The sequence below is a fragment of the Primulina tabacum genome, chromosome 8, assembly GCF_025594145.1.
Source record: "Primulina tabacum isolate GXHZ01 chromosome 8, ASM2559414v2, whole genome shotgun sequence".
Taxonomy (NCBI): domain Eukaryota; kingdom Viridiplantae; phylum Streptophyta; class Magnoliopsida; order Lamiales; family Gesneriaceae; genus Primulina; species Primulina tabacum.
In genome coordinates, this window is record NC_134557.1 from 24,315,233 (window position 1) to 24,332,998 (window position 17,766).

The 17,766-nt window shown below is 36.2% G+C and overlaps 1 protein-coding gene across 1 annotated transcript; it reads left to right on the forward strand.

Annotated features, from left to right (window-relative positions):
- Nucleotides 1-2,886: 2,886 nt before the first annotated feature.
- LOC142554657 (uncharacterized) lies at nt 2,887-7,381 on the forward strand. Its single transcript, XM_075665321.1, has 3 exons — nt 2,887-4,231; nt 4,521-4,990; nt 7,337-7,381. Exons 1-3 carry the CDS (start codon nt 2,887-2,889, stop codon nt 7,379-7,381), a joined length of 1,860 nt encoding a protein of 619 aa, XP_075521436.1.
- Nucleotides 7,382-17,766: the final 10,385 nt, after the last annotated feature.

Genomic DNA, 17,766 nt, shown 5'->3' on the forward strand with positions numbered 1-17,766 from the left:
GTTCGTATGATTTTAACTTAAACATATATAGGGCGTTTAAAAGTTATACCTTTTGTGAATAAATCACATGGCACCAACTGATCCGGTATGACGGATCTAGCTCTTGGTGAATCCCTACGAACTTTCTTCAAGAGACTCCTTTCTTCTAATCAGGTCCACGACCAGAAGATTTGTTCCTCTTTCAAATAGCACTAGAATATTTGAAAGAAGTTTTTACGTTGAGATCAAAATTTTGAGAGAGGACTCAAAATAATTTTTCTTGAAAAAGTGGCCAAAATATTATGGAGGATTTTTTGTGTGCCTCTCGTGAATCCCCATTGAATTGGTGGAGGCTAGATCAATATATATTTATTTCCTTAAACACAATAATCTTGACCTAAATTCCATAATTAACCTTAATGGGCTTGATTAATTAATTGGGCTAGTCACACTAGTTTAATCCATTAATCAAGGCTCATTAATAACTTTAATTATTTAATATGTTGGACTTGTACCCCTACAAGCCCATTAAACATATTATCCACCATATTTATTTTATTAATTAATCAACTCAACTCTTGAGCTTAATAAATTAAATACATTATAAATTCAACATTTGAATTTATTATTTAAATTATAAATTCAACTCCTTGAATTTCTATCACCTCCAAAATTTAATATTTAATAAACCCAACATTTGAGTTTAATAAATTAAATTCTCAAATTTTATAAATTCAACTCCTTGAATTTATTATCTCTAAATTTCATAAATTCAACTCTTGAATTTACTATCTTATAAATTCAACTTCTTGAATTTATTTTCTCAAAATTTAATTATCATAAATTCAACTCCTTGGATTTACTATAAATTCAACTCTTTGAATTTATTCTCTCAACGGGAACAAACGATCCAGTGCTTGTGTGACCCTCAATGGTTCAGGGATACAGCTAGCCGTGGGTTCACAACTCATTGTGATTCAGGACATAATCCTTTATTCGGGCTTACCCTATTTAGCCCCATTCTTTTCATCAACACCTTGATTAAGAATGTCATAACTCATTTCTGATTGCACCCATCGGATCATGGTAAGAGCGTCTAGTAGCATCGTCCCATGATCCCCTAGTTATCACTGATAGTGCCTGCAAGAACCAGTCGATTATGATTAACGTACAGTACGGTCCCTTCATCTCATATATCGCGATCGAATCTGCAACCATTGGTTCATCGATGGTTGCATAATAATTCGATAACTATGTGATAACTATAATAGTGGCATCGCGTGTACTATTGGAGAACTCCTTCTCCAACGTACATCTCATACTCTGGCCAGAGATTCCATGCACTATTATTACATTAGATCACATAGGATATCCACACCCGTAGGTGAGCGGTGAATCCCCGACTACAATGCACTGGCTCCTATATGTGTCGCAACTGTACCCAACCTCGCCACCTGATGACTCTCCTAGAGCCGGTAAACGAGTCAAAGCACAGCTCTAGCATATAGAGCCTCAGTGTTGTCCCGGGTCGTAAGGACTAATGGTGTACAATCATAACCACGGACTTATCCTCTTGATGAATGATAACCACTTGGAAAGTCCGACGGAGGGTTGTTCGGTATAATCATCATATGACTACCCATCTGCATGTTTGGACATCTCCATGCCCTTACCAAGAAACGCAGTACACAACATCACAGATGCTAGTCTCGAGCTCAAGCGGCCTTTATCCCTGTTTTAGGCGGCTGAATCGACTAGGAACGAATTTAGAATATGCAGTGTTTACAAATGAGTTTCAACATCGAATTACGATTCATTTGTATTAAAGCATAATCAAGGACTTTATCTATGCTGTTTGCATGGGTATACAGATAAAGTATAATAAGACAATAAAAAGTTAAATTATATTAAAATAAAGATTGTTTATTACAACTGAGTCAATAAAATCCCTAGCCAACCGTTGGCTTGCAGGGCATCTACTCTAACAGTTTGTTATTCTATGATTTTTGCGATCGTTGCCACTTCCAGAGACGGATGTATTCTAGGGCTGTACTGGGCTGTAGCCCAGCCCACTTTTTTAATAATTTAGCGACGGTTTTTCAAAAACCATCGCTAATATTTGCGACGGTTTTAGTAAAACCGCCGCCGATCTGGATCGGCGACGGTTTTAATTGCACTGTCGCTACTAGTGACGGTTTATTCAAACAGTCGCTAATAGCGACTGTTTTTTGAAAAACCGTCGCTATTCGACGGTTGTTTCAAAAACCGTCGTACATCATTGTCTTAGTGCAATCAAGTCCCGTCCATTTACAAGGATGAGACCAAATTTATCCTCTGATCCGCCCCACCTCAATTCTACAAAATTTCTCTCCCAAGTCCCAAGCCCTTTAGCGACAGAATAGAATTGCGGACTCCCGAAGAAATCGAATTGCTCATCGGCAAGGCAACAATCCAGGTAAGAATCGGCTATACATTTTTTATTTTGTTTTTTATAGCTTCTCTGTATGTGATTTGTGGTTTCTTGATTGTTTGTTGTTGAGTTGTTGAGTGACTATTACTTGTTTATTTGGTTAATAATTATTTTATTCTTGTTTAGGATTATAAATTGAACTATTTCAAAATGGAATATCAATCTGCTGCAAAGAAAGGAAAAAAATTGATATCCTCTTTCTTTAAGAAGAGAGATCGTCAAGCTAGTGAAGATACTTCAATTCCTACGGTCCTTACAATGCAACATCAATCCAGTGAAAGTCTTCTATTTCCCAATATCCAAATTCCTTCATGTTCCTCTCCTAGAGACGATCATCAGTCTTCGTCTACTATTATTGAACGAGATCCAGGAAAAAAAAACAGATATGTGAATATCATGTTAATGTACGAGATGAGATAAGACGTTCATATCTAAATATGGGGCCTTATCAACCAGATATGTTGGAGTATCCAGGTACAAAATTTGGAAGCATGAATCGTCGTTTTCAGAAAAAATGGTTTCAGAAATTTTATTGGTTGGAGTACTCGCCTTCAACAAATAAGGCATATTGTTTCTATTGTTTTCTTTTCCTGAATGATGTTAATTCATCTAATATCTCGGCATTGGTCAATGAAGGATTTGACAATTGGAAAAGGGTAAACCAAGGAAAAACATGTGCTTTTCTTGCCCATATTGGTTCTGCAGCTTCTTCATCTCATACTATGTGTGAGAGAAGGGCTGAAAATTTGATGAGGCCCTCACAACATATTGATAAAGTGATGCATGCACAATCTAAAGAGGAAAAAGAGAAAAATCGTCTGCGTTTGAGCACCTCAATTGTAGCTGTTCGTTGGCTAGCACTTCAAGGTTGTGCTTTTAGAGGTAACGATGAATCTCTATCTTCATCTAATCGTGGAAATTTTCTTGAATTGGTGAAGGCTTTTGCAAAAATGAATATAGAAATTGATGAAGTTGTGCTTGAGAATGCTCCAAAAAATTCCCAATATATCGCTCCAGAAATTCAGAAAGAGATTTTACATATTATGGCCAATAGAGTACGACAGATGGTTCGTGAAGAAGTTGGAGATAAATACTTCTGTATTCTTGTTGATGAAGCCCGAGATATATCTAAACGAGAGCAAATGGCCATTATATTGAGGTTTGTGAACAATCATGGGATTTTGACAGAAAGATTTTTTGCCATCAAAAGTGTTAGTGACACTACCTCAATGAATTTGAAAAATGAGATATCAAATGTTCTTGTTCATCATGATCTTCATGTTAACAAAATCAGAGGCCAAGGATATGATGGTGCTAGCAATATGCGTGGAGCGTGGAATGGACTTCAAACATTATTTCTCAAAGATTGTCCCTATGCATACTATGTCCACTGTTTTGCACATCGTTTACAACTGACATTGGTTTCTGCAGCTAAGGATGTTAGTGTTATTTGGGAATTCTTTTCTCATTTGGACAATATTGTTAATATTGTCACTTCTTCTACTAAGCGCATTGCTGAATTACATACTGCACAGAGAAATGAAATTGAGTATATGTTGTCAATTGGAGAACGTGATTCTGGAAGTGGTGCAAACCAGATTGGTAATTTGCAACGAGCAGGAGCTACTCGTTGGAGTTCTCACTATGATTCGGTAAAAAGCTTGATAGGTATGTACACTGCAACTTGCAAAGTTTTTGAAGTTCTCAGTGATTATTCTCCAAATGGAAGAGTTAAGGCTGAAGTTCGGGGGATTTACAGAAAATGGCAAGCTTTGAATTTGTGTTTATTTTGCACTTAATGCATAAAATTATGAGAACAACAGATACTCTTTGTCAAATTCTTCAAAGAAAATCTCAAGACATTTTGACTGCTATCACATTTGTCACTACTACCAAAACTTGCCTTCAAAAATTTAGAGAATGTGAGTGGAATGAATTTCTTCAGGAAGTTAAAGTTTTTTCTCAAGAAATGAAATTGATGTACCTGACCTTGATTGTCTATATAAGATTGGACGTTCCTGTCGGCAAACTACAATAGAACATCATTACCACTTTGATGTTTTTAATGCAGCAATAGATTTCATTTTGATGGAGTTAAATACTCGGTTCAATGAGTCATCGGTGGAACTTCTTTCTCTTAGTACAGCTTTAGATCCTAAAAATTCATTTGACTCATTTAACAGTGATGATATTTGCAAGCTTGCGAAGAAGTTTTATCCTGGAGATTTCATAGATCAAGAAATTGTTGCTTTGGAGTATGAATTGATACATTATAAACTTGATGTGATGCAGAATTTAAAGGTTTCTACACTTGTTGAGTTGTGTCAGCAATTGACCGAGAGTGGACGGTCAAGTGTTTATGTTATGTTGACTAGATTGATTCATCTTGTTTTGACATTACCTGTGTCTACTGCCACTACTGAGCGGGCTTTTTCAGCAATGAAGCATGTGAAGACGGCACTTCGCAATAAAATGGAGGATGACTTTCTTGCCGATTGTTTGACACTCTATATTGAACGAGATTTAGCTAAACATATTGATGTAAATTCTATTATTGATGAATTTTATGTTTTAAAATCTCGTAGGGCACAACTTCGTTGAACGATATAATGTAAATTTTTTTTTAATAATATATAACTTATCATATTGACTTCAAGCCCCCCCAACTTTTATTCCTGGATCCGTCCCTGGCCACTGCTCCTTAATATTTTCCCAAGATTATGAATCTAGAGGCCAATACATTTCAGTGTCAAAGTTCTATACATACAGTGAGTCGATTTAAATTGATTCTTAGTTAAATTTTGTTTAGAAAATTTTCATGTAATAAAAATACAATCTTCTAAATACATAAATTTGTAGTAGCATATTTTAGCAAGTGTATGTTACCCGCATTCGTTACAACTCTTTTAATAAATGTAACTATAAAAGAAAAATGCCAACATTTTTTTGGTTGAGTTGTATAAGGCTTGATTAGTCATGTTTTTACATGAATATCGTAATTTACAAACTATTATGTTAAATTTGAGATTTTACCTAATGTGCCTGCAAATTAAAAATAGCAAAAGTTGGTTCCTTACAAAAATGAAGCAAGAAAATTAATGTGATGATAATTAAGAATTCTATATCGAATAACATGGATTGGGATGTAAGCCACTCGTGATATATATAAGACGAGACGTGGAATGTTAATATGGAATATTCCACTTACGACTCCATGAGTTTCCAATTTAGAATTATATAATGAATAATATTAAAGGTACAATGAATTTATCGTTAAAACGATATTTACAACAATTATATCATAAAATTTATATCGTGAGATTTTACTATTATTTCATGATATTTTGTATTGAATTTATCGTTACATTTTGATAAACAAAATTTTTGTAATGAATTTTTTGTGTTCTAAGAATTGTTTTACAAATTTGATTGTACATATAGCATTACTTTTATATAAAACTAGGTAATTTTTATTTTTGAATAGAAAATTCAACCAAACATTTATTTTTGTTATTTGTTTCAATTTTACAAACTAATAATCATGATATATTCAAAAAATTTAAAAGTTTCGTCCCATATTAACTTAGTCGTTTTATAATTGATTTACCTTTGCGTTTAAGAACACTGGATATCAAACCAATTCAGGATTAATGGAGTTGATCGTTCTTCTAAATCCCTACGAATGATCAACTGGAATCAACTACCATCATCAATCTCCTGAATGAGATCCACGATAAGAAACTGAATATCTCGTATAGATAATGTGGGGCCATTAACTTCTAATCGTTATTATGATTTAGTTTGATTAGAGTTAATGATGCAAACGTGGTTGATCAAGCACCAAAGAAAGCATGGGAGTCGTTGGAGTTGTCCGAAGGACCCATAACGAGGGGACGTAGCAAGAAGTTTAAAGAAGCACTTCAAGGATTCATGATGAACTACCAAGGAGGATCTACAAATTGGATGACTAAATTAGAAGAGATTGGGAATCATGGGAATAATATTGGAGGTCTTTGGAATGTTATTCAAGTGCAATTGCCGAAGGTCCAGCGCACCCGCGCTAAAGCAGGGACCGCACCCGTGGTCCATGATAATCAAATTTAAGAAAATTTCCCGAAGCTGCACCGCACCCGCGGTCAAATCATTAGCGCACCCGCGGTCTGTTGCCGAAGCTACACCGCACCCGCGGTCAAACAAGCACCGCACCCGCGGTCTTTTGGCGCACTTTCGTGTCAAAGTTGCTAGTTATCTTATTTAAGCCTTTTCACACAACTTTTCTTATTTTTATTGTTTATATAATGTATTGTAAGGGGGATGAACGAAATCATTGAAGATTGATATCAAATTATTGGAGATTTCTCTCAATTTGCAAGGCTTGTGCTTTGTGTTTATCAAAATCAAACTTATCAAAGATTGCATCTTTGTGGCGTTTGTCGATTGTTCTTCGCACGGATTGTCAAAACAAGTTCTTTGAAGGTTCGTTTGAAATTCAATTGTTTTAGCGTTGATATTTGTTGCTAAGTTATAATCGCTTAGAGGTGAATATCACAAAATCGTTACTTGTTTCAAAAGATCGGGACAACATAATCGTTCCTTGTTTGTTATTGAATTGAGGGTGCGATTTCTATATTCATGCTTGCCTTTCATTCGTACGAGGATTCATATCATTTGGTATCAGAGCTTTGGCTCATTGAAATTCAAATAAGTATCTTGTTCTTAATTTTCAGATCTGTCTAAAAATTTTTTCTGTTATCAGATCTGTGGTATCCTTTCGTTTCTTTTGTCAAATCTTTCTATATATATATAAAAAATATATATCTAAGAAAAGAAAAATATAAATTTCATTTTGTTATCAGATCTGTGTTATTCTTTCGTTTCTGTTTTCAGATATGTGTAATCCTTTGTTCTGTTTTCAAATCTGTGTTATTCTAGTGTTCTTGGCTTTGTGCAATCCAAGTGAGATAGTTGCAAGTGTTACGAGTTGAATCTTGATAGTTTGGTATACAAATATAAAGATTGATCACATCTTTGAGAGAACTATCACATTCGAGTGAATATATTTGAGTGCGAGTGTTATTTCTTTGGAGTGATTGTGAGAATTTGGGTGAGGAACATCTTTTATTTCTACTAACATTTGCTTACAGGTACAAAATTTGAAAGTAAAATGGAGAGAGAAGTAGGATAAAATTCGAACCAGGGGTTGTCTAAGGTTCAAATGGAGGCGTTATTTGGGCATTTTAGTAGAATGATGAGGGCCGAGTTGGATCCTTTATATGAGAGGTTGGATAGGCTTGAAGTTAGCACTAGTGAAAATAAATCTAAACCTAAAGGTTTGGGTACAGTCGAAGAAGAAGAGGATGATTATGAATTAGGAGTAGAAGAGGAGAGTCAAAACGAGAACTGGGGTAGGAGCGGAAGAGGTAGAGGATTTGGTAGGGGAAGAAGAGAAGCCTTACGGGGTAGGTACGATGATGGGAATAAGGAAGATAATAACATAGGTAGCATTAAGATGAAAATTCCGTCGTTCCATGGTAAGTCGGATCCAGAGGCTTATTTAGAATGGGAAAAGCGAGTTGAATTCGTGTTTGATTGTCACCATTATTCCGAACAAAAGAAGGTTAGGTTGGCCGTGGTTGAATTTGTTGATTATGCACTTATTTGGTGGGATCAATTAGTGACCACTAAGAGAAGATGCAATGAGAGGCCTATAGAAACTTGGGCTGAGATGAAGAGCGTAATGAGGAAGAGGTTTGTACCAAATCACTACTATAAAGAAATGTTTAAGAAGTTACAAACTTTGAGACAGGGTGTGAAGAGTGTTGAGGACTACTATAAAGAGTTGGAAGTAGTCATGATTAGAGCAAACATAGATGAGGATAGTGAGGCTACTATGGCTCGTTTTCTGTGTGGTTTGAACAGGGAAATTCAAGACCAAGTGGCGCTTAGACATTACTTGGATCTAGATGAAATGGTGCAGATGGCGATAAAAGTGGAGCAACAACTCAAGAGGAGAGAAGTTGGCCGTACCACACAATATGGGAATACATCAACACCTTGGCGTTCCAACGTTGTTAAACGTGAAGAAAGCAAGGTAGTGGTCAAACCCAAAGTTGACATTAAACAGGAGGCGCCTAAGCAAGGAGTGCAAGGTAAACCTGAAACTACTATTAATCGTTCTCGAGATATTAAATGTTTTAGGTGTCAAGGAGTTGGCCATATTGCTAGCCAATGTCCCAATAAAAGAGTGATGGTGTTGAATAATTATGGGGAGTATGAATCTCATAGTGAGGGAGATGATGGAGAGGATGAAGATGAGATGCCTGCATTAGAGGATCCTGATGAGGGATATGAGGCAGTTGTGGGCGAAGCATTAGTGACTAGGCGTATAATGAGTACCCAAGTCAAGGAAGAAGAAACTAACCAAAGGGAAAACTTATTCCATACTAGGTGTTTTGTCAATGGCAAGGTTTGCAATCTTATTATAGATGGAGGAAGTTGTACCAATGTTGCTAGTTTTGAGATGGTTGAAAAATTGAGCTTGCCTACTTTGAAACATCCTCAACCATATAGGCTACAGTGGTTGAATGACTGTGCTGAAGTGAAAGTGAACAAACAAGTCTTGGTTGCATTTTCGATTGGGAAGTATATTGATGAGGTGTTATGTGATGTGGTGCCAATGCATGCTTGTCATATTTTGTTAGGGAGACCATGGCAATATGATAGGCAAGTGACACATGATGGGTTTAAAAATAGATATTCTTTTGTACTCAAGAAAGAACCCATTGTTTTACTTCCTTTGTCCCCAGAACAAATCATGGAAGACCAACGACAAAAGAAAAAAAGAGATGAGGCCGAAACAAAGAGTGAAAAGAAAAGTGAGGTGGCCTTAAACAAACAAGAAAAAGATATGGTCAAAAAAATAAGTGATAAAAAAAATGATGAGATGACCATAGAGATAAAAAAAGAGGGAAAAGAAAATGAGTGGAAAGAGGTCAAAAAGAAAACATATATGGCCCAAAAGAGTGATATGAAACAATTGTTGCACACACATGATACACTTGTGTTGATTCTTTACAAAGAGATTCTCTTTAACACAAGTGATATAGCCGGAAATCTTCCGAGCATTGTTGTTCCCCTTTTGCAGGAGTTTGATGATATATTTACGGAGGAGCTACCTTAAGGAATACCACCATTGAGGGGGATTGAGCACCAAATCGATTTTGTGCCCGGAAGTGCATTGCCAAATTGTCCAGCTTATAGAAGCAATCCGGATGAGACTAAGGAGCTTCAGCGACAGGTAAGTGAATTGTTAGATAGGGGTTTTGTGCGTGAGTTCATGTCTCCTTGTGCTGTACCTGTTTTATTAGTTCCTAAGAAAGATGGATCATGGCGAATGTGTGTAGATTGTAGGGCAATCAATAATATAACCATCAAGTATAGGCATCCCATACCTAGACTAGATGATATGTTAGATGAGTTGCATGGTGCATGTATTTTTAGTAAGATTGATTTAAAAAGTGGTTATCACCAAATTAGAATGAGGGAAGGTGATGAGTGGAAAACGGCATTTAAAACCAAATATGGGTTATATGAGTGGATGGTCACGCCTTTTGGCTTAACTAATGCTCCTAGTACCTTTATGAGGTTGATGAATCATGTTTTGCGTGCTTACATAGGGAAATTTGTTGTGGTTTATTTTGATGATATTCTTGTGTATAGCAAAGATTTAGAAGAGCATGTTGAGCATTTGAGACTTGTACTGACAACACTTAGGGCTGAACATTTATATGCTAATCTTAAGAAATGTGATTTTTGTACAAGCAAACTTGTCTTTCTTGGTTTTGTGGTAAGTTCACAGGGGATACAAGTTGATGAGGACAAGGTAAGTGCTATTCGAGATTGGCCAACGCCTGCTAATGTTAGTCAAGTTCGAAGCTTTTATGGTCTTGCAAGCTTCTATAGGAGGTTTGTAAAATATTTTAGCACACTGGCGGCACCGATGACGACGGTGATTAAGAAGAACATTCCATTCCATTAGGGCGAGGAGCAAGAGAAGTCTTTTAATATTATTAAACAAAAATTAATTAATGCGCCTTTACTTGTTTTGCCTGATTTTTCTAATACTTTTGAAATTGAATGTGATGCTTCAGGTGTAGGTATTGGAGGTGTTTTGATGCAAGGAGGATGACCAGTGGCGTACTTTAGTGAGAAACTTAATGGAGCAGCACTGAACTATCCAACGTATGACAAGGAGTTGTACGCGCTTGTGAGGACTTTGGAGATGTGGCAACACTACTTGAGGCCTAAGGAGTTTGTTATCCATACCGATCATGAGTCTCTAAAGTACCTTAGGGGCAACAGAAACTGAACAAGCGGCATGCCAAGTGGGTGGCATTCATAGAAACATTTCCCTACATAATCAAATACAAACAAGGTAATGATAATGTAGTGGCCGACACACTATCACGGAGGTACGTACTAATTTCTACCTTGGATTCAAAAATTTTGGGATTTGAATATGTGAAAGAATTGTATGCGATGGATGAGGATTTTAAGGAAGTATTTGAAACATGTATGCATGGTCCACATGATAAATTTTATTTGCATAATGAGTTTTTATTTAGAGAAGATAGATTGTGCATTCCTAAGTCATCAATTCGTGAATTACTTGTGAGGGAGGCACATGGTGGTGGTTTGATGGGGCACTTTGGTGTGGCTAAAACTTTGAGTTGTTTGCATGAGCATTTTTATTGGCCACATATGAAACGTGATGTTGAACGTGTTTGTGAAAAATGCATTACTTGTAGACAAGCTAAGTCTAGAACACAACCACATGAATTGTATACACCACTTCCTGTTCCTATTGAACTTTGGATTGATATTTCTATGGATTTTGTTTTAGGTTTGCCAAGGACTAAGAAGGGGAGAGATTCAATATTTGTTGTTGGTGAGAGATTCTCTAAAATGGCACATTTTATTGCCTGTCATAAAACCGATGATGCATCCAACATTGCAGATTTGTTCTTTAAGGAAGTCGTGAGGTTGCATGGTATGCCTAGGACTATTGTATCTGACCGTGATGTTAAATTTTTGAGTTACTTTTGGAAAACTTTGTGGGCTAAGCTTGACACTAAACTGTTGTTTTCTACTACATGTCATCCTCAAACGGATGGACAAATTGAAGTTGTTAATAGAACTCTATGAACACTTTTGCGTGCTATACTCAAAAAGAACTTGAAAAATTGGGAAGAATGTTTGTCATTTGTTTAGTTTGCTTATAACCGTAGCGTGCATTCTACTACGAATTATTCACCATTTGAGATTGTTTATGGTTTTAATCCTTTAACTACTTTGGATTTGATGTCTTTGCCTGTGAGTGAAAGGTTGAACATGGATGGCAAGAAGAAAGCTGAATTCGTTAGAAGTTTGCATGAGAAGGTCAAGAATAACATCGAGAAGAAGAATTTATAATATACGAAGCAAGCCAACAAGGGGAGGAAAAAAGTGGTTTTTGAAAAGGGAGATTGGGTGTGGTTGCACTTAAGAAAGGAAAGATTTCCAGAAAAGCGACGTTCGAAACTCTTACCTAGGGGTGATGGACCATTTCAAGTGCTTGAAAAGATCAACGACAATGCCTACAAATTAGACCTACTAGGTGAGTACAATGTCAGTTTTACTTTTAATGTTAGTGATCTTTCGTTGTTTGATGTAGGAGATGATCAAGATTTGAGGACAAATCCTTTTCAAGAAAGGGAGAATGATGCAAACGTGGTTGATCAAGCACTAAAGAAAGCATGAGAGTCGTTGGAGTTGCCCGAAGGACCTATAACGAGGGGACGTAGCAAGAAGTTTAAAGAAGCACTTCAAGGACTCATGATGAACTACCGAGGAGGATCTACAAATTGGATGACTAAATTAGAAGAGGTTGGGAATCATGGGAATAATATTGGAGGTCTTTGGAATGTTATTCAAAGTGCAATTGCCGAAGGTCCAGCGCACCCGCGCTAAAGCAGGGACCGCACCCGCGGTCCATGATAATCAAATTTAAGAAAATTTCCCGAAGCTGCACCGCACCCGCGGTCAAATCATTAGCGCACCCGCGGTCTGTTTCCGAAGCTACACCGCACCCGCGGTCAAACAAGCACCGCACCCGCGGTCTTTTGGCGCACTTCCGTGTCAAAGTTGCTAGTTATCTTATTTAAGCCTTTTCACACAACTTTTCTTATTTTTATTGTTTATATAATGTATTGTAAGGGGGATGAACGAAATCATTGAAGATTGATATCAAATTATTGGAGATTTCTCTCAATTTGCAAGGCTTGTGCTTTGTGTTTATCAAAATCAAACTTATCAAAGATTGCATCTTTGTGGCGTTTGTCGATTGTTCTTCGCACGGATTGTCAAAACAAGTTCTTTGAAGGTTCGTTTGAAATTCAATTGTTTTATCGTTGATATTTGTTGCTAAGTAATAATCGCTTAGAGGTGAATATCACAAAATCGTTATTTATTTCAAAAGATCGGGACAACATAATCGTTCCTTGTTTGTTATTGAATTGAGGGTGCGATTTCTATATTCATGCTTGCCTTTCATTCGTACGAGGATTCGTATCATTTAATTAATTACAACGGAGAAAAAATAAAATTTTTCTTTATTTATGAGCCCAAAATCTGACACATATGATTATAATACTAAAAATAGTATATAATAAAGTCTCATCTAAATATATCACAACATAAGATAAGTCCACACATGATTGAAATCTAATGCACAAAACCAACGCATATCCACGGGATAAGTCCCGGTATATAGATATATATATATACACTTAGGCAGACTACTCAACCTCAACCCAGATGTGACTCCCTATAGAAATATCATCTTTGGTCTCCTGATAACCTGTAGTACCTTCCATAGTTCACACAGAAAGACAACAACATCCCCCTTGAGGGTGAGCATGTGTCAAAATCAATCGAATTTCTATCAAATCAATGCTCGAGTAAGCACACCGACCTTGGTCATGTATAAGAAAATATCCGTATGGTAGCGTCAGCAAAGCGCCATCAAATCCTAAATATCAACCAATCAATCATAGGGGCCACGAATGGCTATGTTTTTACGGTCTACAAAATATCAAACACAATATCGCCCTCAAAACCCCTTAATCAAAATCCAAAGATATCAAGGTATACAAGGATCATAGCTCAACGTGCATGCCATGTATCGATGTATGTATAAAATCATTTGTGTTAACCAAAATATTTATTTTATACACCGATCTACCAATCATGAATGTCATGTATGCCACATCAAAAATATGGTATAGAGACACATATACTTTAATTCAAATCAATCATATATCATATGACACATATGCATGTCGTATGTTACATGGTCACAATATACCTCAATTCTGCATCCCCAGTTTAATGTAGCTCTATCCGATATTAGGATCTCCAAACAGAAAATCAATTTACGCAATCAAAATATTCATTTCAATCAATGAATTCATTCAATGCAACTCTAATAGCATATTTGAATATATCAATTCGTTCTACGCTATTGCGCTATTCAGTTTAACCATTACATTATGAGGACGATTAGATCACATTATATATCTTAATATATTTATCTTCATAACTCATAGTTATATAATTATTAATACGCATTTAATAATTTATAATCAAAATTTCATGTTCCAGAATTTTTTGAAACTTTGAAAATTCATATAAAATTGAAATCATAATATAATTCAATTCCAACTTTAACATTTAGTTTTTCGTCAACCATTCTATCACATATATTGATTTCAAATTAAAATATATGTTATTCCAGCAATTCAACAAATAAAAGTGCTGAATCCAAGAGAAAATTATCTCGAAAGAATGATCTCAACATGAGGATCCTAATATATAATTTTTTTTAAGTTTCGACAACTTTTCGAGATAGATTCGGACAATAGAACTTGAATTCCTTACATTTCTTTCCAGGTAGAGAGAAAAGAAAAGAGAATCATTACCTGAAATACGTGCTTACCAACCTTAAATCGCAGCTAAGGTAATGGGTGCTGGTGCGCGATATCGCATGCAGCCGCATGCATGTTGCTGTCCATTAGTTGTTTGGCAGAGTTTGGCGCCCGAGTGTGCGTATCATTGCAAAGATGCGCATATTTTTTTTTTTGTTTGAAACTCTGTTTTCTCTTCGAACTAACAAATTTCTTCAACATGAAAATTATAGATCACTACAACAAAAACGCTAAAAGAAACGGATTTTATCCGTTGTCGCAGGTCATTTAAAACTGTTGTAACTGACAGTGTTGTTGAAAGTGCGTTCAACGACAACTGTTTTAAACCATTGTCGTAGCTATCATATTGCGACTGTTTTTCAAAAATCGTCACCGTCGCTAATTAGCAACGGTATAGTTTTGACTAAGCCGTCGCTCATTAGATAAACCGTCACTAAAATTAGCGACGATTTTTTACTAAGCCGTCGCTCATTAGCGATGGTTTAGAGAAACATCTTTTCTAATTAGTGACGGTTTAGACATAATCTGTCTCTAATTTTTCAGTAAATAAAAAAAATTACTTTTATAATTTAATAAATCTACCAAAAAAACTTGTAATCCGACTAAACTAACAATATTCATGATCTTAACTAACACTTAGAAATTTACCAAGAATTGAAGCAAAAAAACTTGCCTTAAATCGAAACTAAAATCGTCTAAAAGAGAAAAATTTATTATAGATGTGAAGCGGTTGGAGGAAATTAGACCGAAAACGCTAATATTTATAAATAATTTACAACGGTTGTTGGTAAAACCGTGGCTATTAAAATTGCGACGATTTATAAATAAAACCGTCGCAATTTTAAAATAGCAATGGTAGCGAAGATTTTTGTTAAAACCATTGTCGTTTTTCTAAAAAAAACATGCTAATCAACAACGGTTAGCTAAAACCATTGTTGTTTGTCCAAAAACCACACCAATCTAGAAAACCGTTGTCATTTTTCAAAAAAACACGATAATTCACAACGGTTTTAGCAAAATTTGTTGTCGTTTATCCAAAAAAACACCCCAATCCACAACGATTCCTGTTGTTGAAGCTAATCAACAACGGTTTCCATGGGACTTGGGAATCGAAGCTACCTCTAGTGGAGTTTACCTACAACAACAGTTTCCAATCATCTATTGGTATGGCCCCATACGAGGCATTGTATGGGAGGAAGTGCAGGTCGCCATTAATTGGGATGAAGTCGGTGAGAGGTCAGAGCTTGGTACAGAGATTGTTCAGATGACTGCAGATGTGGTGGTCAAGATCCGAGATAGGATGAAGACCGCCCAGAGTCGTCAAAAGAGTTATGCTGACAAGAGGACGAGAGATCTAGAGTTTGCCGTGGGTGATCACGTTTTCTTGAAGATAGCACCCATGAAGGGTGTTATGAGATTTGGGAAGAGAAGCAAGCTTAGTCCGAGATTCATTGGACTGTTCGAGATTCTTGACAGAATTGGGACACTAGCTTATCGTATTGCCCTCCCGCCGAATCTTGTCGGGGTACACAATGTGTTCCATGTCTCGATGTTGAGAAAGTACTTAGCGAATCCTATGCATGTTTTGAGTTATGAGCCATTGCAGCTTGCTCCAGACCTGTCATATGAGGAAAGACCTGTCCAAATCCTTGACAGACAGGAGCGTAGACTTCGGAACAAGGTGACCAAGTTGGTCAGAGTCCGGTGGCTAAACCAATCAGTGGAGGAAGCCACTTGGGAGACCAAAGCAGACATGAGGAATCGCTACCCGGAGTTGTTTGGTAAGATTTAATTTCGAGGACGAAATTTATATAATTAGGGGAGGAACTGTAGAGCCCAAAAATCAGTACACGTAAAACCCATGCATTTATTTAATTGTTATATCATTTACTTAAATTTGAAATGATTTTTAGTGGTCATGATTTATTTAAATTGCACTGTTTTAAATTATTTATGTTCATGTGATGCACGTTAAAATGTTTTCTCGAGTTTCATGTTTCAGGCGATTATTCGATGCGAGATCGAGGTAAAGGGACCAGTGACGATTTTGGCAATTTTAAAATGTGGTATTTTATTTTAAGTTAAGGATGTTGCATTTTAATAATTTATTTAGTTGTAGCATTTAAAAGCCTAATTTAATTATTAGGTGATTTTAAGATTTTTAAAACCTTTAAGGATGTAGTACTTATGCATTTTTATTTTTTAAAAACCAAGAGATGTTATTCAAAATTATTAGGGGTTAGCATTTTAATTATTTGTTAATAGAGATAGTATTTTAATTAGCAAAGTAATTGGCTAATTAAGCCAATTTTTATTCCCCTAATTAACCACTAAACTCACACACTCACACTTTTACACACACCTAACACACACACACACACTCACACGCCAACACACATATACACATCCACTTTCATTCTTCAGTTTTTATTTTAAGAGAAAAAATTTTAGTGTTCGAAGAACCTTCAGCAGCCGTCCCTCTCTCTGAAATTTCCCTGCAATTCACGTGTATTTTGTGCAAGTAAAACATATCACTAATCGTTCTGGATCAATCATCGCTCCATCTCCGCTTCGGTATCGTCGTATCGTGAGTTTTAAATATCAAAAGGCACATATATTCTATTTTTCCTGCGTCGATCATGTCATAATATGTGTCGCATTGTTTTATGCGTAAAATACATGTGCGATGTATAAAGTTTGAGCATAAATTGTTTAGATCGCATTTTGAACGTATCTTGATCTGTAAATCTCGTTTTTGCTGTTCTTTTAAAAACTGCGATTTTTCGGTCGAGATTTTGAAAAAACTTTCAACATATGAAATGTAGAACTTTTTGATACCTTCAATTTGATATAAAATTTGAAATATTTGGATAAAAATTTAGAGAGTTATGATGATTTTTGTGGAACTGCTCAAACTGCGTTTTCTGAAAAATATCTTATTGATGTGTTCTTGAAGTTTATTTTGTTGCAGGCTTCTTTGGAAACCGTCGGGCGATCGTTGCTGTGTTTAGGTGTATGGAGTATGAGTTTGGGATGAGTTTTGATGCTTCGTTTCGTGTCGATAGTCGTTGGTTGCATTAGAAATCGTAGGAAACAATTGGTGTCAAAATTTGAGTTTACGGATTTGTTGCTTGTTTGGTGTGCGTCATCGTTTGAGACGTTTCGTGGAGTCGAGTCAGTGCCATAGCGTCATAGGATGAGTCTCGAGGAGTTGTTCACCGTCTATGTAATCGAATTTGGAGAGTATTAAGCTTCGAGTCGCGGAGTCCAGAAGACTCGACGCCGAGCGGTAAT

What these genes read in the sequence shown, in the direction of transcription:
- LOC142554657 (XM_075665321.1), top strand. Translation starts at nt 2,887, where the DNA reads ATGGGGCCTTATCAACCAGATATGTTGGAGTATCCAGGTACAAAATTT. An exon ending in ATGGCAAGCTTTGAATTTGT is followed by an intron (nt 4,232 to 4,520) that starts GTTTATTTTGCA and finishes TTTTTAATGCAG; the next exon opens with CAATAGATTTCATTTTGATG. An exon ending in ATTTAGCTAAACATATTGAT is followed by an intron (nt 4,991 to 7,336) that starts GTAAATTCTATT and finishes TTCTGTTTTCAG; the next exon opens with ATATGTGTAATCCTTTGTTC.